Source organism: Thalassophryne amazonica, unplaced genomic scaffold (genome assembly GCF_902500255.1).
Source record: "Thalassophryne amazonica unplaced genomic scaffold, fThaAma1.1, whole genome shotgun sequence".
In the NCBI taxonomy this organism is placed as follows: domain Eukaryota; kingdom Metazoa; phylum Chordata; class Actinopteri; order Batrachoidiformes; family Batrachoididae; genus Thalassophryne; species Thalassophryne amazonica.
Genome location: NW_022986445.1, coordinates 18,232 through 44,493, shown reverse-complemented (window position 1 = coordinate 44,493; position 26,262 = coordinate 18,232). Strand labels below are relative to the sequence as shown.

At 43.2% G+C, this 26,262-nt stretch overlaps 3 protein-coding genes across 5 annotated transcripts; all 3 read right to left on the bottom strand.

Annotated features, from left to right (window-relative positions):
* Positions 1–1,830: 1,830 nt before the first annotated feature.
* Positions 1,831–3,203, bottom strand: zgc:153012 (uncharacterized protein LOC777626 homolog). The gene is made up of 3 exons (XM_034165706.1): positions 3,189–3,203; positions 2,455–3,151; positions 1,831–2,139 (listed from the first exon to the last, which is right to left on the bottom strand). The coding sequence occupies exons 2-3, from the start codon at positions 3,136–3,138 to the stop codon at positions 1,957–1,959; spliced, it is 867 nt and encodes a 288-aa protein (XP_034021597.1). The 5' UTR covers positions 3,139–3,151; positions 3,189–3,203; the 3' UTR covers positions 1,831–1,956.
* An 85-nt stretch (positions 3,204–3,288) lies between these two features.
* On the bottom strand, positions 3,289–25,071 carry LOC117506209 (tyrosine-protein kinase receptor TYRO3-like). Of its 2 annotated transcripts, none has more exons than XM_034165705.1 (6): positions 24,982–25,071; positions 24,063–24,104; positions 21,988–22,263; positions 21,673–21,909; positions 20,236–20,364; positions 3,289–3,301 (listed from the first exon to the last, which is right to left on the bottom strand). In XM_034165705.1, coding segments are annotated over exons 1-6 (714 nt in total). In that variant the 5' UTR covers positions 25,010–25,071; the 3' UTR covers positions 3,289–3,299. The 2 variants fall into 2 exon arrangements, with proteins under 2 accessions (XP_034021596.1, XP_034021595.1); XM_034165704.1 differs by lacking the exon at positions 3,289–3,301 and adding an exon at positions 18,476–18,640 and having other exon boundaries at positions 20,245–20,406.
* mogat3a (monoacylglycerol O-acyltransferase 3a) lies at positions 5,443–14,952 on the bottom strand. Of its 2 annotated transcripts, XM_034165703.1 has the most exons (10): positions 14,738–14,952; positions 14,309–14,487; positions 13,860–13,920; positions 13,269–13,412; positions 13,045–13,175; positions 12,933–12,976; positions 12,687–12,777; positions 6,257–6,365; positions 5,867–6,042; positions 5,443–5,834 (listed from the first exon to the last, which is right to left on the bottom strand). In XM_034165703.1, the coding sequence occupies exons 1-9, from the start codon at positions 14,829–14,831 to the stop codon at positions 5,888–5,890; spliced, it is 1,008 nt and encodes a 335-aa protein (XP_034021594.1). In that variant the 5' UTR covers positions 14,832–14,952; the 3' UTR covers positions 5,443–5,834; positions 5,867–5,887. The 2 variants fall into 2 exon arrangements, with proteins under 2 accessions (XP_034021594.1, XP_034021593.1); XM_034165702.1 differs by having other exon boundaries at positions 5,443–6,042.
* Positions 25,072–26,262: the final 1,191 nt, after the last annotated feature.

The following is a 26,262-nucleotide window of genomic DNA, read 5'->3' as shown; positions in this document are numbered from 1 at the left end:
TGAGAGACAGAGACAGGCAGAGAGAGACAGAGACAGACAGAGAGAGAGACAGAGAGAGAGACAGAGACAGAGAGACAGACAGAGAGAGAGAGAGAGACAGACAGAGAGAGAGAGAGAGACAGACAGAGACAGACAGAGACAGAGAGAGACAGAGAGAGAGAGAGAGAGACAGGAGAGAGAGAGAGACAGAGACAGAAAGAGACAGACAGAGAGAGAGAGGCAGAGAGAGAGAGAGACAGAGACACAGAAGAGAGAGAGAGACAGACAGAGAGAGATAGACAGAGACAGACAGAGAGAGAGAGACAGAGAGAGAGACAGACAGACAGAGACAGACAGACAGAAACATTGATCTTCCTCAGCCAGTCATCAATACATTTCTCACTGATCAATACATTGAGTGTGTTGATATGCTGATTTCTCCATCTGTCCATCACTGAGCAATAATCTCCTTGTGTCCGATCACAGCTGAAATTGAAGCCCCGCCCCCTACAGCTCACCTGTGACACAACAGCAACAGTGACATCATTGTAGCGTCAGAGTCCCACCCGCTGGGTGGGGCCTGAAGATGGACTGACCAATGAGGGTGAGGAGCAGCAGAGATGTTTCCAATCAGCTGCTGGGTAGAAACCGCTGGGCGCAACGAATCCCGGGACTTGAAGGCCACAGTGAGGGGCGGGGTCGCTGGGGTCATCGAGGGTTTATGTTGGTCCTCTGTGATTGGCCGAGCTAATCTTTGACCTCTGGACAGTGGTGACCTCAAAGATTTGGGTTCAGGGTTAAATCCTTGAGCCAGAGTAGGGTCAAAGGTCATCATCCTGGCACTCGGCCAGGACTCCCGAACTGCTAACCCCTGACCTTTGATCTTTCTAGGACGCCACAACACAGCAGGAGTTTCTGTGTGTCCTGTTGCTTCTGGTTTCTTAGCAACAAGGTGTAGTGTCCTTACAGGGAGTGGTGGCGTGGACAGAGGACGGGGGTGGTGCTGAGGAGGCGGGGCTACAGACGAGGCGGAGCTATCGTCAGGTGGAGGGCCGGCAGCAGAAGACGATGGAACAGGATTTGATGGTGGGTGTCGCCGCATTTCCAAAACTCAGATCATCTTCATGTTAATCGGCAATCAATGTGTTTGTCCAATCACAGCCAAGACATAGCTGCAGGGAGCCAATCACAGCAAAGCCAAGAACTTCCTGATCAATTACAACTCAGATCATCCACACTGAAGGTGACTCAAGAAAACAAACCTTCAAATCCAGGACAGTCCTGACTGTTGTCCTCCTGCTGAATGTCCAAATTAATTCATGTGCAGAAACGCCCCCACAGTCTTAATTCTGTCCAGCCTCTGATTGGCTGATGCCCTCAAAGCAAAACCACCAGTCACTGATCAATCCCCATCTCATCCAATCAGGATTAGTGGATCCGGGGAGTCCTGTGGTGCTTCTCCTGTGTATGTTCACAGGACTGAGAGACATCTGGTTGTCATGGAGACCGCATCCTCTGTACCACCCACCATACTCCCCCTCTGCTCTCTGACTGGCTGAGGTCACATTCCAGCTCCTGCCCACTGACTCTCAGAGCCAATAAGAATGAAGCTGTGGACCTTTCTGCCCACCCACTCAGTGTGTGAGGCAAACTCAAGTATCAGGCAACAAACAAACACACAAAAACAAACAAAAGAAGCTGTCATTTGTTCCTGAATATCAAAGTGTATGATCAGACAGAATGTCCACGACTTATCAAGTCAAACTGGACATGGAACCACAGCGTGTAACCCCACCAATCACAGAGTGAGAACTGGTTCAGAACCAGAGCTGCTTATGTCAATGCAGCAGAAACATCAGACGGACTCATATATATATATACTCATATATGCAGACGATACACCGGTTTATGTGTGAAAAGCTAAAACACTACCAACCCCATGAGTCAATCAGTGACCTCTGAGCTTTGTCACCACCATTAACAATAGGTCATCATGACAACAAAATAATGTAAACAAAGCTGGTATGAAAAGTTCAAAAAGTACCCATCATGCCCCGGTAGGTTGAAAATGGTTTGGTCCAGGCTAAAGGCTGCTGGTGTGTGACAGAATGATCCAGCAGGGGGCGAGCTGGGCTGAGAGGGAGAAAGTCTGAGACCAGTCTGAAAGACAGAGGTGGGTAATATTGATCAGACGTGATTGATCCGAGCTTATACGATCTGAATATCAGTGTCTCGATTATGTCTACTGAAACTGACATCACTGGAAAAAAAAAAAAAAAACATTCTGTCCGCTGATTTGTCAGTGTGAAACAACACGGACAGGAAGCGTCTCAACAGACTGGTGTCCAAATACTTTTGGTCCACAGGTAATGGTCGTAGTTAATAATTACACTGTAAAAAAAAACACATTTTATAAAAAACAAAAAAGTTTCTTGTTCATTTTTAATTGGTGTGCACATGTGTGCGTGCATGTACCCGCTCTGCAGCGCCGTCATCCAATCGCAGTGGAGGGGGAGCGGTCTTACATGGGTGGGGTGAGTGAAGTAAGGGGGTGGAGCCTGAATCTTGCACTCTTATTGACTTCTTGTGGTCTAGAAGCTGAATGCTGATTGGCTTCAGGTGCACGGGGGAAGGTGGACCTCTACGAGCCTTGAGCCCCGCCCCCTCCCTCCCTCTGATTGGCTGGGAGGGTGCCAGGAGGTGGGAGGTGTCTTGGGAATGCACATGGCTGCTGTGGACCCTGCCCTCCTCTCTGCCCAGGCCAATCATCTCTAAGGATTCCAGCGAGTGAGCGTGTCTCATGCTGTCCATCACTCGCCGGAAGCCCGCCCCTTTATGCCACTCCATAACGTCAGTACACGTCCATCGTCCACGGCGATATGAGCCGCCATGCTCACCTCTGCTGGCCCCGCCCACTGCCAACCTCACCACTCTGAACCTGGAGCTGTGCCCCAAGGCATCATGGGAGGTGTTCTTCCTCTTCAGGGAGGGTGTGGTCGGCTGGGAGGAGCTTCCTTGAGTGCTGGTGGGGGTGGGTGGTGATTGGAGGACAGTCAGTACCACGCTGCCAGCCGATTGGCCAGCTGTGTGTTGGTGAAGGTCAGAGGTCACGCTGGTGATCTGGAAGCCACTCCTCCTTTTGCCGCTTCCGCTGCTCATCCTCGTGCACACGCGTGCACACGCACAGTGGTAGTGACTCGAACGTGCCGGTTCTCTCCGTCTTTTCTTTCGACTAAATCTCTCTTTCAGTCTTTCACTCGCAGCTCTTTGCTTTGTTGTTGGCAGCTGGTGTGCGTGTGCACGCTACGGGTTCTGCAGCTTCCTGACATTTCCAAACTCCTCTCCTCATCTGTGTGTCACTTCAGTGTTTTCTTTCTCTTCTTTCTGTCCACAGAAATTTCTTATTCCTCTGAGGGCGGGGCACATGACGTCATAAAGCGTTCAGAGGACAGTGTACCTCTTTTCTCTGTTGGTGCTTTAAGTTATTGTTCCTGTAGTCTTCTGTAGTTTCACTACTGTGTCGTTGAGACACTCACGTGCATGCGCCGAGCAGAAGCGCGCTCACGTGGCGCCCGTCACCGTTAAGTGAACCGATACAATAGATCCATTATGCGCAAAAAAAAAAACAGTCGGTGCGCATGCGCGCGCAGAGATAAAAGTTTTTTCTTCTTCAGTCCTTCAGGTCGTTTTTCTTCTGCTGCTGTTCTTCTTCTCTTCCTCGCGTCACGCCCTGCTGACAGCCAAAGAAAACAACAAACAAACAAACAAAACTTTTCCACGGACGAACTCAGCTGTCGGTGCTCGGGGCGGGGCGTGAACGAGCGCGAGCGCGTGGCCGAGAAAGAGCTACAGAGAGAGACACACACACACACATCAGATTAAATCATCAATAAAACTGTTTTTCTTCTGATTCTGATGCCTGAAAGACGTTTTGTTTGACATCAAGTGACTTCAGGATTTGGAGGACTGGAGGTCAGAGGTCAGAAGGGAACGCCCTCTTTTCAGTGACGTCACAGCCTGGACCGCCTCAGGATTACGTTCAAGGATGAAACTCCTCCTCTTCAGAACATGAGTGAGTCCTGTCCAATCACGGGCACCTTTCAGCATCATTCAGGTCACGTGACCCATCGATGACTGCAAGTCCTCCATCCAGACGGAGGTTCTGGACCTCAGGTCAAAGATCAAAACCTGAAGTCCTTTCATGACTGGAGACACAGCACGGAGATGTTCAGGACCAGGTCTGACCAAGTCCAGCACCTGTCCTGGAGTTCAAATCCTGTCTGAACCAGTGGTGGCAGCAGGATTTTTTTGTTGGGGGGGCTGGGGTAAAAGTTGGAGGGGCTCCACAAAATGTCATAGAAATGAACAATATATAGTAAATTGATTTATAAATACCAAGGTATATGTTTTAGTCACCTGTGCTCCTCTAAAATGTGGTATCAATGCACACACACACACACACACACACATCACTTAGAATGACTAAGTTCAGTAAAGTTGCACATAGATATACAAACTGAAATCATTGAAATGGTGCTCAATACGATGCATGGAAATCACACAAATCATCTATATCAAAGATTTACTGCCAATTTAACACTGAGGTCATAACCATACGATAAAAGTAAGTAAAAGATGTAGCCTGAGAAACTTAGTTGTAAGTGAAGTTTTAAGAGTGGCTGTAATAAATCTTTAGGAAACCTAAATTTTTGGCGTATGGAGTTAAATTTGTCTCATTAATACTTGCAAATGCACAGAGGCTGATTTACAAATATCCTTTGATTTGTACACGTGCTTTGTGATCCACAAACACAAATTTCTGATTTGTAAGTTGTGTGTGTTTTTACAAATAAATGTTTATTTGTAAAACTGAAAATTCTGTTTGTGAAGGGTGATTCAGCATTAGTGGATCACCGAACACACACATTCATCACTTTGGTCAGTTACACAATATTGAGACATTCTCAGCGCAAAACTGCAGCTGAGATCCACAAATATGTCAGTCGCTATTCACATTATTGGCAGAATTATTGGGGGGGGGGGCTTGGCTTATTATTGGGTGGGCTTAGGCCCCCCAAGCCCACGCTTGGCGCTGCCACTGGTCTGGACCTGGGTCACCTGAACCATGATCCAAAGCCCCTCCAGAGAGAAACCACTTTAGACCCAACCTGGAATCACCGAGGCGACCCAGAACCAGGCCGCTGGGTTTACTGCCGGTTTCACGAGGTGGTCAGAGGATCGGGACACCAGTGGGTTTTTAATTAAATGGTGAATTCTGAAACTTTATACTATGAATTTAATCAAACACATCAGAAGTTACTTTAAATTTAATATGCGCAAGAAAGCTGCAAAATCAGGTTCATTTTATTTATGATAAATAAAATTATGATTGCCAAATATTCAGTTTCATCCAACAGCGCCCCTCAGTGGCAGCACAGTGTAACCATTTCTGAAGAAATCAGGACAGACTAATAAACATTTATTTATCCTTCACAAAAAAAATCACTTTTGACAAGTGTTTCAGAATAAAGCTTTGCCTTAATTCAACATTTAAATTCTGAGATGTTTTAAAATTGATTTGTCAAAAACTCCCGAAAAACATTAACAACTTATTTCAATTCCTACATTTTGTTTTAGGCAGAAATGTCAAGGTGTGAAATATTAGCTTTTCAGCATGACATCACACTGTTAGCCTGCAGGTCACTGTCAATCATCTGCCAGATTACACTGTCAATCACACCACACTAGCATTAGCAATCCTTACGCAATACACGTAGCTAGCAGTGTTAGCATTCCCAATTCAATATGCGTAGCTAGCAGTGTTAGCATTCCTGGACCCTGCTCACACCGTTAGCGTGGTGCAGTTCAGGCTGACTGAGGTTAAAATTTTCCTGTCAGGCCCTGGAGGTCAGATGAAGGTCAGGTGTTGGTCTTCCTGCAGGCCATACGCATGTTTATGCTCCTCGAACAGTTCCGTTAGCCGCTGCAGGTAAAGTTTGTGTAGGACATCGATGTCCTGATGACTCGGACTCAGCGACTGGACCACACAGATTGGCTTTCCCACTGCAGAGGGGGCGGGGCTTTATTCATCACAAATGCACCAAAAGTACTTAGAAAAAGTCTTTATGCTAAGCTATGCTAGCAGCCAGTGAGACTGCAGCAGGGCGGTGAGGAAAGAAGCTAGCCATGCTACCTCCTGACACCGCCACTGCCCCAGCTGTGTGCTAAGCTAGCTAGCGACAGAGAGGAGTGTTTGTGCTGTTTGTTGCTGGCGTACCGACGGTGTGGATGGGCTTCCTGTACGGAATCAGGCCAAAGCTGTACTGGAAAACGCCTCTGGCATGGAACAGAGGCATGGCCACTCCCATGATGCTTTGCAGGCGTTCCTGTGTCGAGAGGATGCACAGATGAACTAACAGGATGTGTTTGTGATTTTCAGAACATTAGGGCCGAGTCAGATGTAATGTGGGTGTTACTTCAGGTGACTTGTGAAACAGGGATGGTACTATGAAAAGTAGCAGCCAATCAAACAAAGGGTTTGCACATGATGTCATTAAACCTGGACGCCACCAGCACATCGCCATGTTGGAGGGTAAACGAAGGTGCGGCAGCTGTGTTTGCTTGTCCATAAACCACGTTCTCACAAGGTGGACGAAGGGACGGGGCGAGACAAGACGGGATGAGACAAGACGGGATGAGGCGAGACAGGACGGGACGAGGCGAGACAGGACGGGAGGAGGCGAGACAGGACGGGAGGAGGCGAGACAAGACGGGACGAGGCGAGACAAGACGGGACGAGGCGAGACAGGACGGGACGAGATGAGACAGGGCGAGACAAGACGGGGTGAGACAAGACGGGATGAGACAAGACGGGATGAGGCGAGACAGGACGGGGCGAGACAGGACGGGACGAGATGAGACGGGGCGAGACGGGACGGGGCAGGGAGAGATGGTCCACATAGACAATCAGATGAAAAACCCTTACATTATGGTAAAATCTGTCTAAATGACCTTTACACAATAATATTGTTAAAAATATACAAAAGTACATTTCACAGAGTTCAACTCAAAAAGTCTGCACAGCAGTGAGATATAAACCCGAGAAAAACCAAACAGTTAACTTCGATAACAGTTAATCCACTAACTGAAAAGTTATCTTTTATCTTGAAAAATTTAGTGGAAATTACACATAAAAACTAAAGCGATAACTCTCAGTATTGATTTCAGTACAGTAGCAGCTACTGACAGAACAACAAGCCAGCGCTTCTGTGTCAGATCAGCCTTCTCTCAGCAAAGAAGACCTGGTGTCCAGAGAGAAAGAGGAAGAGGAGAATAAAGATAATTTCTCTTCACACCATACAGACTTGCAGGCGTATCACACGAGTCATGGACAGTTTTGACTTATGGTTAAAATTTTAAACAAACTAATTCCAGACATGTTATTTAAATTAACGTCACGTCTGTCATTATATATATATATATGTTTTAGTTTGAAAGTAATGCACTAATTTTTGAAAGTTTTAGCATTTAGACACAAATGCCACAGTGAATTATGGGTAAATTAGTTTCCTGACAGACATGAGTGGTTGGTTGGTATAACACACGCAGCTTACTGAAATGTGTGGTGGGTTTTACAAATAAATCTCCATTTGTAAATATGTCATTTTTCATTTGTTAAAAAAAGGCAATTTGAAAACTGAAAATTCTGTTTGTTAAATGGATTCAGCACTTTTAGTGAATTCGCCCTACTGCGATATCCCATAATCCTTTGCATGTCAGAGTTGCTGCGGTCTAAACAACATAGAATCCACATGACAACAATTGTAAATGAACGTTATACAACCAAATGTACATTTTTATACTTTTCATCATGTTAATAAGAGACTGCTGCATGAGACCCTGAAAACTTGCAAAAACAAATATTCCAATTAATCTGTGTCTGGTACATTTAATCTGCATGGAATTTAATAAAAGCAATTCGAATGTCAGACATCTTATATATATGACTCTGGAACAAAGAGGACAAACAGTGTTGTAAAGAACAATAATCAGGAGGTTAAAGAGCAAACGTCACTTTCCCCCAGAACGACCTGATCAGGAAGCGAGCGGAGCTCAGTGATTCTCACTGAAACCAACACGGAGGAAGAACCTGAGCTTCTGCAATGTTTACTTAAAACAAACACAATAACAACGTCTATAAACCCAGAGAATATATTCACCAGAGTTTTAGGCGCGTGTTGTGATGTTAATGCTGTTGTGTCTGTGTGCAGCGGTTAAAGAGCAGAATTATCTGAGCGTTTCAATGCAGTTCTCAATGTTAATGACATCTCACAGCACAGCAACCTCTTCAAAGTTTTGCAAGATTTTGTGTGATTTGAAACCTCAATAGGGTGAATGTGTGGCACTTGGTATTCATACTGCCATGAACACTGTCTTAGTATGAATACCAAGTGCCACACATTCACTTAAAGTGCTGAATCCACTTTAAAAGAAATTTCAGTTTTCAAATTGCTTTTTTTTTTTTTTTACAAATAAAAAAATGACATACGTGGTCTGTCCATAAAGTAACGGTCCTTTTTATTTTTTTTTTAAACTATATGGATTTCATTCATATGTTTTTACGTCAGACAAGCCTGAACACTTGTGCGCATGCGTGAGTTTTTCCACGCCTGTTGGTGACACGTCACCGACAGGCTCAGCTTTCAGTGCTTACCAGTCGAGTGAGTATAAGAGAACTTGTGGAGAGCTGGACATGTCCAAACTTGTCCTCTAACACTCTGAAACAGAGGTGTTCCTTTGTCTTGCTTCCAAAGGGAATCGGTCGTGACGCGCGAAGCCTCCGCGTGGCTTTCAATGACAAAATCTCTTGTTAAAAGTGAAATCTGCCGGAAAATGGCTGATGTCCAGCTCTTGTGATAACCAGAGAAAGAGCACACAACGGTCTCTTATCCACAGAGCCATCAGCTTAGAAATGATCCAGTGATTTGTGCCGCGACGTCACAGCTCGGAGCGCGGCGCACCGACCGTCCTTAAAGGGGTCCTTAAAGCTGTAGTTAAAGTCCTTATTCTCTGTGAAGCCCGTAAAATTTTCACCAAAAGCCAGATAAATTTTTCAAATGGTTTCCAGGTGCCAGTCTCTAACAGCTTCTGAAAAAATTCTAATGGAAAAAAAGTCCTTCTCATTCTGCCATTTCCAGACAATGAAAATCTGACGAGGGGGCGGGACCACTCCTTCCCAAGGCGTGCTCACAGGCGAATGACGTCACCGACAGGTGTGGAAAAACTCACGCATGCGCACGAGGGTTCAAGCATGTCTGACGTAAAAACATATGAATGAAATCCACATAGTTTTTAAAAAAAATAAAAAGGACCTATACTTTATGGACAGACCTCGTATTTACAAATACAGATTTATTTGTAAAACCCACCACGTTTGAGTAAGTTGTGTGTGTTATACCGACCAACCACTCATGTCTGTCAGAAAAGTAATTTACCCATAATGCACTGCAGCATGTGTGTCTAAATGCTAAAACTTTAAAAATTAGTGCATTACTTTAAATCTAAAACATACAGCTGATATTTTCACTTTATAAAATGACAGATGTGACGTTAATTTAAATAACTTGTCCGGAATTAGTTTGTTTAAAATTTTAACCATAAGTCAAAAACTGCATGCCTGTGCATGACTCGGGTGATATGCCGGCGAGTCTGTATGGTGTGAAGAGAAGTTTTTTTTTTCTCCCTCTTTCTTTCTCTTGGGTAGTCAGCTCTCCTCTGGTTGCAGAGGATGGAGCTGTACCACTCACAGCTGTCTGCTACAAAACATGTAAAATCTTTGATTTCAGACGTCACAAATGTATTTAACTGTTAAGCTTTATGTTTTTAACTGTTGAGCTTTATTCACTATGCCCGTAAAAATACGTTAGCGGCCCAAAAATGATCAGACATCCAAGAAGGACATATCCAGGCTGGACAAACTGATCAGGTGGGCTGGCTCTGTGGTTGGCATGAAGCTGGACTCTCTGACAGTGGCAGAGAAGAGAACACTGGACAAACTGCTGGACATTATGGACGATGCCAGTCAGCCTCTGCACACCATCATCAGCAACCAGAGGAGCCTCTTCAGCCACAGACTGCTCCTTCCCAAGTACAGGACCAACAGACTGAAAAAATCCTTTGTCCCTCAGACCATCAGACTGTACAAGTCCTCACTCAGGGGGAGGAGGAGGAACAGGAATACAGAGGACGGGAAGGAGAGCAACAGTAGGATTCAGTAAGACAGTAGTTCTGGTATTTATATTTGCAAACTGTTTTTTGATACTCTGCAGCCGGTCTGTTCTGTGTCAGCCTGATCCTGTCAGATCTCAGAAGCTAAGCAGAGCAGGATCTGGTTAGTACATACTTGGATGGGAGACCTCTTTTGAACACCAGCAGCTGTGTGTGTGTGTGTATGTGTGTGTGTGTCTCCGGGTAAAACTGGAGTTGTGTCAGGAAGGGCATCTGGCATAAACGTGTGCCAAATACCAGTGCGGATCTGGCTGTATCCACTGTGGTGACCCCAAACACAACGGCAGCAGCCAAATGGACAACAACAACTTCTGATACTCTGTGTGCTTCTTACCCTGTGTGCTGCTATACAATGCTGCTGGAACCCCAATTTTCCTGAGGGACTCTTCCCAAGGGATCAATAAAGTTCTATTTAATCTAATCTACTCTATTGAAGAATTTTCATCATGGTTGCCATGGTAATCATTTTTCAAAATTAATATTGAAAATTGCTCCAATCATGTTGAAAAGTATACCACATTATTTGTGGTAATTTGTGGTATTTGTTAATCAGGTTTTTTTTTTTAAAGGAATAGTTTGGATCATGTTATGCTTAGTTATGTGACATATGTGTTACATATGTCACATGTACTTATAAGGGTTTTGAATAATCAGGTCCCATCTTATCTTAGGGACCTCATAGTACCATATCACCCCAATAGAGCGCTTCGCTCTCAGACTGCAGGCTTACTTGTAGTTCCTAGGGTTTGTAAGAGTAGAATGGGAGGCAGAGCCTTCAGCTTTCAGGCTCCTCTCCTGTGGAACCAGCTCCCAATTCAGATCAGGGAGACAGACACCCTCTCTACTTTTAAGATTAGGCTTAAAACTTTCCTTTTTGCTAAAGCTTATAGTTAGGGCTGGATCAGGTGACCCTGAACCATCCCTTAGTTATGCTGCTATAGACTTAGACTGCTGGGGGGTTCCCATGATGCACTGTTTCTTTCTCTTTTTGCTCTGTATGCACCACTCTGCATTTAATCATTAGTGATTGATCTCTGCTCCCCTCCACAGCATGTCTTTTTCCTGGTTCTCTCCCTCAGCCCCAACCAGTCCCAGCAGAGGACTGCCCCTCCCTGAGCCTGGTTCTGCTGGAGGTTTCTTCCTGTTAAAAGGGAGTTTTTCCTTCCCACTGTAGCCAAGTGCTTGCTCACAGGGGGTCGTTTTGACCGTTGGGGTTTTTCTGTAATTATTGTATGGCCTTGCCTTACAATATAAAGCTCCTTGGGGCAACTGTTTGTTGTGATTTGGTGCTATATAAATAAAATTGATTTGATGTTATAGAATCCAATGGACATTGAACTTGTTTGACCTTTACTTTGGAGACCAAACATGCAACACAATCAAAACTATTCCTTTTATTAATCCTATTAGCTCAACCAATATTTTGCATCACTTTTTACTAAAATTAGAACAACTTTAACCTTTGACCTCTTTACAAACTGAAATTGACCTTTGTCATCGTTCTTCACTTTCAATTTATTTTCATTTCTATAGCGCCAAATCACAACAAAGCTGCCTCAAGGTGCTTCACCGAAGTCAGGTCGAACCTTACCAACCCCCAGAGCAAGAGTGGTCAGGAAAAACTCCCTCTGATGATTTGAGGAAGAAACCTCAAGCAGACCAGACTCAGAGTGGTGACCCTCTGCTTGAGCCACGATACAGACACAAAAGACAAAACAGGAAATTATACAAGAAATTTGGGGAAATTCTTGCTGTTTTTACCCCATAACATTCAGTCACAGATTGTCCAAACTATATATTTTTGGAATCTTTGTGATCAGACAAATAATGTGATCTAGTTTTCAATATGATTGGAGAAGTTTGAAAACTGGCTGTCATGGTGACAAACTGAAGTCACGATGGCTTCATGTCCAACTTCATTTCAAACATCTTTGGCTACATCTGTGCCAACGTTGGTGCCTTTATCACAAAATGTACAATGTGGTTTTGCTTTGCTGCTCCACTACCATGTGTCTTTAAGGGGCGGGGCTGTAACGCCCTCTGACTGATGGGTCACCTGACCTGCTGTGACACCAGCTGATTCGTCGAGTTTGGTGTTTTGGAGATTCTGATTGGCTGAGCACACCTGGTGTTGTTAATCAGCAGACAGAGCTGGACAACATGGAGACAGGAAGTGGACTACATTGAGGAATCAAACCCGACTGCCCCTTTAAAGCCCCACCCCCAAAAATGCGTGACCTCAGGAGCAGGAGGAGGAGTCATGTGATTCAGGACTGACATGATATTTAAGTACAGACGCTTGTTTCAGGGAGGAACTGAGCTCGTTGTTGTTTCTTTTGTCTCAACATTTTTCTGACGTCACAAAAATGTAACTGAGAAAAAAAAAGAGTGCATTTTATTTATTCATTTAGTGCACTGACCTGCAGTGTCCTCAGGGGGGAGCCGGTGGGGTTGTTTAACTGGTCAAACAGGTCATTTTCACCAAAAGAAAAAACTGGAACCAGCTGAGCTCTGTCAACACACACACACACACACACACACACACACACACACACACACACACACACACACACACACACACACACACACACACACACACACACACACCTCAGTCTGTGACAACAGCCCCGCCCATCTGCCCCTCCCCTCTGTGAAGCTTCACCCACCCGTGTTTCAGAGCCAGTTTGATGAAACCCTTCCTGTTTAGGATCTAAAACAAACACACATTTAGACACAACAAGACAAAGACGGAAAAACAGTGTGTGTGTGTGTGTGTGCCTGTAAGGTCAGCGCTCCCGGACGAGCATCCAGAGCTTCTGGAGCTCCGCCCACTGCAACAACAGCAACGTTCCCGCCCTCAGGATGACTGACGAGGTAAGACAGACTGGACTTACTGCTGGACACCAGACCTGAGACAGACAGACTCACACGATGCATTCACCTCCGCGTGTAAAACACAGTGCCCTGCAGGTGAACAGCAGGTGTCGCTGTTGTGGCCGTACCTCCACACATGATGTAGTCTCTGAAGACTGGGACTCTGAACCAGAACGGCAGCATCAACAGGTGAGACTTCAGTCCAGGAAAGAGGCGAGAGAAACCCGTGGCCTCTGTGCAGAAGTTCCCAAATCCTCCAGCCACAAGCACACCTGACAGACAGACAGACAGTCCACGAGGACAGAGACAGGGCCCACGTGGACTCTGGTCAGCAAACAGGAGCTCAGACTGATTTAGTTACAAAAATGTTTGGTTACTCAAACAAATAAAATAACACCAAGACGGTCACGACTCCAAACGCTCCTTAACTGAACCACAGCAACCAGACACCTTCATTAATTAATCACAGAAACTTTTGATATTTACAGACAAATACACACAAAGACCAAATTAACTACTTACCAATGACAGGAGAACATCCTGGACAATGTCAGTGTGATGACAGTGAACACAACACACAGATTATTGTCACACTCTAATAAGTTCTCATGCAGACAACCACTCGATCCTTTTAATCAAATAAATCACCACAAACACATGGAGACGTGACCACGTTCTGGACATCAAGAGGAAAAACACAAACCCAAAACCTTTCTCACCGTGAGGATGGAAGCCAAAGATGTAGTTTTTCTTTGGATCCAAATCAGCAGTTTTAATCAACTGAGGAGACACAAAGACAAAAAAAAAGACAGAGACACAAAGACAAAAAAAAAGACAGAGACACAAAGACAAAAAAAAGACAAAAAGAGACAGAGACACAAAGACAGATAAAAAAAGACAAGAAAAGAGACAAAGAGACAGAGACAAGGGAAGAGCGTTTCTTCAGGTCATGTGATATTTGTGGTGATCAAAAAATGCTGCAAATGTGACAAACTTTATGCAGACATACAGCTTATATTGATGACATCATCTGTATTGATAATGAATCTATTGATCTGTATTTACTGACTGACCAAATATGATTTGGACAGTTTTTAAATTAAATTTGTGAAGAGCTTTGTGTTACAGTCTGTCTGTCCAAATATTTATGGACCTGTGTGTGTCTGACCGTTATTGGGAAATAGTCCCTGAAGTATTCCCAGACAGTCCAGCTCCTGACCCACTGTGACCTCCGACCTCCACTGGTGGGCGTGTCCCAGTCCAACCACAGCCAACCAGCATACAGCAACGCCCCCATCCACCAATCAGAGAGAGCCAAGAGGACAAAGACTGCAAGACAGCACTGAGCTAGACAGACAGGGACAGACAGACAGGGAGAGAGAGAGAGAGACAGACAGGGAGAGACAAAGCGAGCGAGAGGGAGACAGACAGACAGGCACGCGCACGCAGAAGGGGGGGTCGGGGGTCAGAGAAGCGGTTTGACTGTCACGTGCGTTCTGTTGCCTCATGAGAAGTTGAATTCAACAACTGATTAATCAGACTGATCGACAAACAATCAAAAGAGCCGCTGATGGATAAGGACCGTTCGGGTTCGTACCGAGGAAGAGGAAGGAGAAGATCCAGTGCAGCACGGCGGCCGTCTGCAGCCTCCTCCGCAGCGGGACGTTCAGCGGGGCGAACCGCACCCTCATACCGGCGGACGCGCTCCTCAGCCCGCTCGCTGCTGCGCGGCCTCCCGCTAACAAACAGCCGCAAACTCGGCGTGACTTCAGCAGCTTCTCCGTAAAACTTTGCCAGCGCGCCCCTTGCTCCGCGCACGCGCACACGGCCACCTGCGTGGGGCGGATCCTCTCCACCAATCAGGGCCCAGGAAACTCTGCAGGAGCGCGCTCTGTCAGGCGCGTTCACGGCAGAAACTTCTTCCTGAAAATAAAAATATTTCTCATCTGAAATGATCGTCAGTGAAGTGAATCATATCTTTTTATTCACTCGTTCAAATTCACACATTATGAAGCACATTTGTAGTTTTGTTTAAGTAAGTTTTTTTTTCCATAATTACATCTGTGCAAAAGAAACTTTATTCCGCAGTAAACACTGAGACTAGTGATGGCAATTTGGAAGCCTCATGAACCAATGAGCCACTGCAACACAACTGGCTGAAAATCGACACACTGCTTCGACACGTTTGATACAGTTTGAAGGGTGACATCTGCTGGATTGTTTTGAGAATGACCTTGAGCGAGTGTCCTGACAAATGTTTGTATTAATTCATGACTGATGTGGTTTGTTCTTGAAAAATAATAATAAAAAAAGAAAAGGTCATATGTATTATTGTGTATTTTTAATGTAATAAATAGTCCCTACAGATGCACACAAAATGGTTCTGAAAGCCTTTATTGTAGACTATATGTAGATTTGTGTTATCATTCCTCAAACTATATTTGGATAAAATGTGACGGGAAAAGTGACAAAGACATGTGCTTCTGCAACTGGTGCTCATGTTACTGTAATTAGTAGAATAGAGGGGATAGGAGACGGTGATTGTGCAACTTTCAATAATTTTTATTCAAAAAAATAATTTCAACGGTGCTGGACTTTAATCGGCTCCTCTTCTGCCTCACCACCTCTCCAGCTTTGGAGAAGACCCGCTCACAAGGCACTGATGTTGCTGCATCGACAAATATTTTTTGCCATCCTCTGTAAATTGGGATAGACTGCGACTCGTGTGGCCCAGTATTTGAGCCGGTCTTCTCCTCTGGAGGTGGGCATATGTTGGGTCAAACCTTTGTAGTAAAGTCCTGAAGGCTTTGTCTCCACTGTTTTGAACTATATTGTGAATCTTAGACAACATAGTCCACCAGTGCCTCATCCAATCAGCTCGTCTGCCTTTAATGGGCTGAGCTGTTTTTATGTTTTAATCTTAGATAAAGAATAAAATACAGCTTACATGGCCTGATTCCTGCTCCAGGAGCAGCAGCCACTGATGTCTCTGGATGTTTGGACCTCAGGTGTCATTGAAGACGTTTTGTTACTGTACCTCAACTCTTGAGCACAAATCAAGAAGTCCCCTCCATGAATAAGTCATAAGAGAGCACTTCCCATAAACGTGCAGCCGAAAACATATGATGAAGAAACCACCAAAGAAAAGCTACAAGAAGACGTCCTCTTAATGGAAAAACAAACACACAGACCGCGACTACAGGAACTACCAATGAATAAAAACGAGGGAAAGAACTTCATAAAAGCAAAATAAACAATGGTCACATTTCACAAAGTGATCCATAAAGTGTTACATAAACCTCAACTGCCATGTTACTTTTTTTCTTTATTTTTAATATGTGATTCACGTTAATCGACAGTTATTTTAGTCCAAAATCTTTGTATATTCCAGGAAGTCCACCTACATAAAATATGCATCTGTCACTCTGTGTTTTAAAGCCACTAAATTGTAACAAAAGTCCTAAAAACCAAACAACACATATCATGTCTTGGTGGTCAGTATTGTTTAGAAAGTAACTACATGTTTTCATGATGAAGATTAAACCTACACACAGAACAGAGTCCACGTGGATAGAACTTAAACTGAGATCCTGTGACCTCCAAACACTGTTGAACCGACAAGAACCAGTCACAGACTGAGGGGGACTAACTGTCTTTACACCATCCTCTGTCCCTTTATTTTTTCTTCTCCCTGTGTCCTCTGACTCCCTCAGTGTTTTTACTCTGAGTTTCTCATCTTGTGATGCGTCACACGTTTGACTGTTGCAGTCCCGGGTCTTGCCGTCTTCGCTGTGGCTTTGGCTGGACGTTCTTACTCATGTTTATCACAAGTCAAACTGCTCTGTTCCCTCTTTTGTTTTCCTTCTTCTGTCTCTATTTCCTTGTTTAAAGAGGCTCTTAAAAAAGCACAACATAGATTGTTGTTACATCACAAAAATGAAGCTAAAACTACAATTTTAAAGAAAAATCAAACGGTGGACACGGCCGACTGGAACCTGCTATCCAGCACGGGAGGACCGAGTCTGTTTGGCCTCTTCCACTCATGATTTCATTCTAATCCTTCACTGTCAAAGCACAGAGAGAGAGAAAAAAAGAGGAATCAGCCAGAGAGTTGACTGATGAACATGAGTTTGAGTTTTCTATTGACAGGAGCTCGACTTTACGCTCCATTAAAAGATCAACAACTGACCAAAGCACAAGTTTTCACATCTTAAATGGAAATAATGGCAGAGATGTTGACCAGAGAATCGACAGTGATTACAAGAACGGAGCTCGTGCAACACTTTTACACAGTGTGGGTGTTACAGTGGGTGTGGTTTAATCTCACAATTCTAATGTTACTGGCTCTCACAGATAGGGGGAGCTCATCCCTTATCGGCAACTTGCACATGCATGATGGAAGTGAAACTTAACTCTTATGTTTAAACTTTAACCCAGATTTCAGATTTCCAATCAAATAACAAAAGCAAATACTTGATCACTAACATAAAATAAGGAATTAGCACAGATATTATCTAACAGACTCGAGAATTAGCAACACCTACCGGCACCTACGGCTTATCCCATGAAACAAAAGCACATAACAAGTGGATGGAAATGTGCACAAATGCACTCTTCTTTTTGCCACATTAACAAAAATTCACTTTGAGATTTGCGATACAAGTTGGATGGAAACACAGCTAATGAGAGTTACACGTACGTACCGTTTGTTACCATGACATAATATTACAAATGGTAAAATATCCAAAATTATTGTTCAATCTTATTTGCGATCTGCTTTCTATACTGCGCCGGTTATTGCAACCGTAAGCAGCACAAAATACAGACAAATTTGCTCACTCTGCATTGACTCTATTGTGAAGAGACCCATCCAATATGGCGGCAACACTGGATTACATTGCAGCAAAATATGAGAAGTCGGCCAGATAATCGACAGTGATTACAAGCACAGAGTATGTTCCACTGAAAGCACGAGACCGCTGCAGCACTTCAACCTTCCAAGATGGCGGAGCCGCGATCCGCTCAGGGAAGGCCTTTTGTACTGCTTGACCCTATCTAGTAAATCTGTGAGTCCAACCACAAACCTCACAAACAATCTGATCTCACAGTCCTACCATGACAACAGATGGGCAACTAGTATGTCTCCCCCTAGTGGCTGGATGCATTACAGGCTATTAACTCCGCCTCTTCAGTCAAAATAAAAATCCAAAGTAAATAAAGTTTCCACTCACAAGTCACATGACCTCAGAATTTAATTGTTTGAAAAATTCTGTTTATAATCATTAAAAAGACAAACAAACAGAACCAGAGACAAACTGAAGAGACGCCACATCTGTTTGTCCACAAACATTTAATTTATCAGGTTACAAACAAACAAACAGACAGAGCAGTTTAATGGAAACAAAACAGTTTACAGCAAACAGAACAAAAAAACAGCAAATAATAAACCAGAATGTCTAAAAATAGAAAAGTCGTCCAATCAGCTGCTGGCATCACTTTCCTGTTTGGAAAAAAACAAAACAAATCAACCACATTATTCACTTAAAAACAATCACATAGCTGACGAGTGTCGAGATTTAATGAACCAAGTCAAGGTGAGATTTAACGAACCAAGTCGCAGTGAGATTTAACGAACTGAGTCACGATGAGATTTAACAAGCAGAGTCGCGATGAGATTTAACGAACCAAGTCGCAGTGAGATTTAACGAACTGAGTCACGATGAGATTTAACGAACCGAGTCGCAGTGAGATTTAACGAACTGAGTCACGAGATTTAACAAGCAGAGTCGCGATGAGATTTAACGAACCGAGTCGCAGTGAGATTTAACGAACCGAGTCACGATGAGATTTAACGAGCCGAGTCACGATGAGATTTAATGAGCAGAGTCACAATGAGATTTAACGAGCCGAGTCGCGATGAGATTTAACAAGCAGAGTCGCAATGAGATTTAACAAGCAGAGTCGCAGTGAGATTTAACGAACCGAGTCACGATGAGATTTAACGAGCCGAGTCACAATGAGATTTAATGAGCAGAGTCACAATGAGCTTTAACGAACCGAGTCACGATGAGATTTAACGAACAGAGTCGCGATGAGATTTAACAAGCAGAGTTGCGATGAGATTTAACGAGCCGAGTCGCGATGAGATTTAACGAGCAGAGTCGTGGTGAGATTTAACGGGTGAGATTTAACAAGCAGAGTCGTGGTGAGATTTAACGGGTGAGATTTAACAAGCAGAGTCGTGGTGAGATTTAACGGGTGAGATTTAACAAGCCGAGTCGCAATGAGATTTAGCGAGCTGAGTCACGATGAGATTTAATGAGCAGAGTCGCGATGAGATTTAACGAGCAGAGTCGCGATGAGATTTAACGAGCAGAGTCGCGATGAGATTTAATGAGCAGAGTCGCGATGAGATTTAACGAGCCGAGTCGCGATGAGACTTAACGAGCCGAGTCAAGGTGAGATTTATCGAGCCGAGTCACGATGAGATTTAATGAACCAAGTCGCGGTGAGATTTATCGAGCCGAGTCACGATGAGATTTAATGAACCGAGTCGCGGTGAGATTTATCGAGCCGAGTCACGATGAGATTTAACGAGCCGAGTCGCGATGAGACTTAACGAGCCGAGTCAAGGTGAGATTTATCGAGCCGAGTCGCGATGAGATTTAACGAACCGAGTCGCGGTGAGATTTATCGAGCCGAGTCGCGATGAGATTTAACGAACCGAGTCGCGGTGAGATTTATCGAGCCGAGTCACGATGAGATTTAACGAACCGAGTCGCGGTGAGATTTATCGAGCCGAGTCACGATGAGATTTAACGAACCGAGTCGCGGTGAGATTTATCGAGCCGAGTCACGATGAGATTTAACGAACCGAGTCGCGGTGAGATTTAATGAACCGAGTCGCGGTGAGATTTAACGAGCCGAGTCGCGGTGAGATTTAACGAGCAGAATCATTCAGTTAAACATGAACATGTGTTTCTGATCATTTTGATTCTGTTACATAAACGACTGACTGAAGTCTTCATCTGAACGTAGCAGCTGAAGGTGAGAAAGCTGATCCTGTGTGGATCAGAACCATGAGCCCAACAGAACAGTTCTGACCTGTTTGTTTTGTCCACAGCAGCAGAAGTTCACCAAAAAGAAGCATCAGAACCAGCAGAACCAGAGACACCACAGGGACAACGATCACCAGGGGGACACCTGAGAGGACAGGGAGGGGCGCTGGAGGAGAGGTGTTGCGAGGAGGAGGAGTTGAAGGAGGAGCTGGAGGAAGAGAGTGTTTCAGTCTCTTATGATGTCATAAAGTCAGTTCACAGTTTTATCAAATCTTCTGTAGCCCAATGACTCATATGTACTTCAATCCAAGCACCAGCAGGTGGCACTACAGTGCAGAGAAAGAACCCAAACCCTGAATTCTGGGAAACTGTGACATCAGCAGAAGGAGCAGTGAGTGTGCGTGGCTCCGCCCCTCTGCTGTCAGACTCCAGATGTTCCACCAAACGTGCTGCTGAAGAGTCCGAAAACCAGAGCCGGATCACAGGACGGTCTCAGAGGACTTAGCGGCGTTAGCGTCAGCGTTAGCTTACGCACTGTTTGTGGACGCCATCAAACTTTGTTGGTGTTGGATTTTTCTTTTAAAAACATTAAATCTCTGACAGCAGGACGTCGAGATTTAATTCAGATATTTTTTTTAATCATTGTTCTGAATTAAATAAGTCTTATTTTTATATTTACAGAGTTTTATGAGGATTTCGATGGTTTTTGAACAATGTTTTGGCTGTAAACCATCAAGTGTATCTGGCAACACTGATGAGTTAAAACATGTTTGAGTTTAAGAAACAAAAATACACAGAAATATCATTTTTATGACACGTGATGGCTGTGACTTTAAATCATTCATCTGTAAAGGAGATTTGTCACTTTATTTATTTATTTATTTTTTGCTCCAGACGGGGAAGAGCTGAAAAAGTCTGATGCCCACTGACACAGGAGGAGGTGGAGGACTTCTCCACGTTCAGGGACGTGTGGAGCAGAAAGTGATTTTCTTCATCCTTCTGACAAACTGAAGCTGAAATTTAACATCTTTTTATTTTCTGCTTCACTGTGAAGCTGCAGAACTGATGATGAAACAGACAAAAGCTGATCAATGTTCAGTTTCTCCAATCAGAACCCCCGAAGCTGATCACCTGTTACACTTAAAAGCGTGTCTATTTATGTGTTTGTATTTCATTTATGTCGTGTTCTAGAGATTCATTTTCACTCTGAGTTTAAAAGGTGTCATTTTACAAATTTTAATATAATGAAGCCTGAATTATTATTAATTGTCATTTTTTTTAATTTGATGACAACAGAAAATTCAAATGTGTAAAACAAAAACAAAAACAAAAAAATAAAAAAAAAAAATAAATCCAACGTTTTATTTTTTCAATTTTCTCTTTGGGTGTGTTTGTTTGTTTGTTTGTTTTGTGTTCAAGTTTGTTTTCATTTTGTTCATAAACATGATGTAGTGAGTGACTGATGGGAGCTGACCTTTGACCCTCAGCTCGCTGCGTTTAGATTCAGTCTGTCCAACCAAACACGAGTAAAAACCTTCATCAGACTTTTGGACTCCAGTGATTTTAAATCCAGATCCTGATCCTGATCCAGTTTTTGTATTACTCTTGTAGTAATCTGCTGAGACTCTGGAACCATCTGGACCCAGACAGTGCAGAGTGACATCACTTCCTGCCAACACAGGAAGTGCAGGAATCTCCAGAATCAGTACAGCTGAAAAACAACCGGAGTCAGAGTGAGTCCACGAGACCTGATCCAGATCCAGTCACAGGGTGAGAACTGGTTTCTTACCAGAGACAAAGATGGGGACGACGTCACTCTTCTGTCCATCTCTGGTTTGACACCAGTAAACTCCAGAGTCTGTTGGAAAGAGGCCTGAGGACCTACAGGACGAACCATCAAGAACCCAGAAGTCTTCTGGATGTGGACCACACCTCTGAGTCTGGTTTCCAACTGTCCTCCACACGACAGACCCCTCATCTGCTGAGTGTCCGTCTGCAGGACAGCTCAGAGTGATGGACCGCCCCGGATGGAACTGCTGAAGATCTGGATGGATGAGGATCGACACTGGACGAGACACAGAGACAAACGATAACATACAGACAGGACAACTGTAGAACTACAGACAGAAAAGAAACATAAAATACATAAAAATAAGTCCACTAATATAATGAGGACACGTGATAAAGAGTTTTAGATCTAATTATTAGAGAACAATAGAACCATCAGTAAAGATCTGTGGAACATGATGTTAAATTAGAGATGGATCTCGAGATGTATTTCATAGTCAATGAGATGATCACAAGCCACACGCAGGACGTGGTCAGACGCTTCAACACATTCTTTGTTAATCTGGGACCAGAATTTAAAAAACAAAAAAAGAATCCAGTAACGACAGAATATGAAATGAGTGAAAGAAATCCAAGTTCAATTTTTGTTGTAGTCGTGGAGCAAAAAGAAATGAGAGAGACGGGAAGAAAATGTGAGAATAAAACTTTGAAGGACTGGACGATATTAATCTGACATTAAAGTTTGGTGAAACCATCTGTAACCTGTCTCTTCAAACGGGTCCATTTCAAAATAAGATGAAAATCGCTAAAATAATGTGATTATATAAAAGGAGATAGAAATGACTGTTTCATCATTACTCTCTCAAGTCTCCAAAATACTATAAAAACTTTCTCTCAAAGTCTGAACAGCTACAGTGAGACACATAGTCAGTGTGGGTTTAGGACAGGTGGATCAACATCTGAGACACACAAAGAGAAGAAACCACAAACTCTAGAGACAAAAAGAGATGCAGCTGAAATATTTAGAGACTGAAAGAAAACATTTGACACAACTGATGGTGAGGCACTTGATAAAGTACAGAGGTTTGGTATCAGAGCCGAACCGAATCTAGTATTAACAAATAGATGTTTGTACACTTAAATCAGAGTGCATGGATATAACTTCTGGAGTACCTCAGGGCTCAGTATTGGGCCCAAAAACTGATTACTGTATATATTAATTATATTCGTAAGGTCTCAAAAATACTGAAATTCATGTTTAATGTTTTGTGTCATGGAGTGAGTTCACAGCAGATTTTAGAAACGATCACCATGGAAAGAAGAAAACTAAAAACAGTGGTTCAACATCAAGAAACCTGATCTGAGAGAAACAAAGATGATTTGGACGTTACAGTTAGAATTCTGAAGTACAGACAAAGTCGATACAGAAAGACAAAGTATCTATACTTTTAGAGGAGATGTACACTTCAATAAACTCAGTACAACGTGTGTACATCAGTGTGCAAGACAAAGTACCAGTATTAATCTGTTTAAAAAGAAGTACAAAACGTTTGACTGCAGAGGAGTTTGGAGGAGAACGAGTGCTGATGTACTTACTGATAGTACAGGATGTGTGTTTGTAGTATTATCCTGTGGTAGTACGTAGGGAGAGTATTTGTGCTGGTTGGGTGAATTATGATGACGAGATGGAACAAGTTAAACTTCTTCCTTTTCCAACATGTTGTAATTATTCAGTTAACTTTATTATTATTATATTATTATTATTATTATTATTAAACTTCCTCATAAACTTGTATTTTTTCTTTTCTACTTTTATGTGTTTGAAATGGATATTCATTCATTCATTCATGCCTCACAGGCCAACTAAAGTCCTCACAGCAGAATCACAACACGTCGCTACACGTTTAGCAGAAGCGTTGGCGACGGCTAATGTTTGTTCAAGACGCGGGATGTTTCTCACGCTAACTCTGCTGCTAGCATGTTAGGAAGGCGTGGATCTGATGGGAGCTTTATGACGCCGTGTCCTTTGATGCCAGGGTCACATGACTGATGATGTCATCACCTGAAGCGTTTTACCTGCACAGACCGTCGCTCCACACAGCAGCAGCACAGCCGCACCTGGAAAACACCAAAAACACCTGAGAGCCAAACGTCTGTGTGACGTCACGGCAGTCTGCGCAGCAGTGCCACCTGGTGGCTGTTAAGTGACAAAGTTTTCACCGCATGTGGATTAAATATGATTTGATATTTTTGTCTTTTATGTTTGTGATGTTCAAAGAAATAAAACACATTTATAAGGAAGTAGAACTAAAGAGAACCACGGGGAGAACCACTGAGAACTATCAAAGGCCAAAAAGTAAACGAGCTTCTGGACCCGAACCAGAAAGACTTTCCAGTGTGTCGTGTTTCACATGTCGTGGGTAGAGCAGCGGTTCACACTACAAGAAGGTTGTAGGTTTGATTCCAGCTCGTCTTCCTGGGTGGAGGCGGAGCAACAGTTACTGATTCATGAACCATCTGTGTTTCGTCTTCAGCATCAGTCGGACAAACTCACAAAGCTTCACTTTGTTCAATGAATGAGAAACAGGCTCGAGCACAAGTTAAAGGTCAGGTGGTGTCAGTCAGACTGAGTGGTCACATGGTCATGTTAATGAGCCGCCGCCCGCCATGTTTGGTCAACAAACACTTCAAACGGAACGTCAAACTTCTGCAAAATGTTTCTTGGTTTAACACCACATTCGCTTCACAAAGCATCAAATCAATGAAGACTTTAAGCTCCACGCTGACCTCTGACCTTTGTTTGTACCCTGAAAGGTCATTGTGCAGGTCAAGCTGTCAACAGAAACACTTCAGGAACAAAACGCAGCAGATTCACAAAGAAGAGAAAACTGAAACAAAAACATTAACGAGGTTCACAGGCTGAAGCTTTAACGAGCTGCTGGCTGTGGTGATGATGTCACAGTGAGAAAAGAGCGAAAAAATGACACAAACTGACCTGAGAGGACGAACGAAGTCTTCATCATGTTCAGAGCAAAAGATGAACAAACTTCTGCTTTTCTTCATTTCCTCATTTGACACTTTGACCTAAAAAAATTTAAATGTGACTGTGACACTCAGAGTACAAATACTGCAAAGACTACTGCAATACCCCAGGAAACAAATACTGTAAATACTACTGCAATACTGCAGGAAACAAACAAGGCAAAGACGACTGCAGGAAACAAATACTGTAAATACTTCTGCAATACCACAGGAAACAAATACTGTAAATACTACTGCAATACCACAGGAAACAAATACTGTAAATACTACTGCAATACCACAGGAAAACAAATTCTGTAAATACTACTGCAATACTGCAGGAAACAAATACTGTAAATACTACTGCAATACCACAGGAAACAAATACTGTAAATACTACTGCAATACTGCAGGAAACAAATACTGTAAATACTACTGCAATACCACAGGAAACAAATACTGTAAATACTACTGCAATACTGCAGGAAACAAATACTGTAAATACTACTGCAATACCACAGGAAACAAATACTGTAAATACTACTGCAATACTGCAGGAAACAAACAAGGCAAAGACGACTGCAGGAAACAAATACTGTAAATACTTCTGCAATACCACAGGAAACAAATACTGTAAATACTTCTGCAATACCACAGGAAACAAATACTGTAAATACTACTGCAATACCACAGGAAACAAATACTGTAAATACTACTGCAATACCACAGGAAAACAAATTCTGTAAATACTACTGCAATACTGCAGGAAACAAATACTGTAAATACTACTGCAATACCACAGGAAACAAATACTGTAAATACTACTGCAATACCACAGGAAAACAAATTCTGTAAATACTACTGCAATACTGCAGGAAACAAACAAGGCAAAGACGACTGCAGGACACAAATACTGTAAATACTACTGCAATACCGCAGGAAACAAATACTGTAAATACTACTGCAATACCGCAGGAAACAAATACTGTAAATACTACTGCAATACCACAGGAAACAACTGTAAATGCTACTGCAATACCACAGGAAACAAATACTGTAAATACTACTGCAATACAACAGAAAACAAATACTGTAAATACTACTGCAATACCACAGGAAACAAATACTGTAAATACTACTGCAATACTGCAGGAAACAAACAAGGCAAAGACGACTGCAGGAAACAAATTCTGTAAATACTACTGCAATACCGCAGGAAACAAATACTGTAAATATTACTGCAATACCGCAGGAA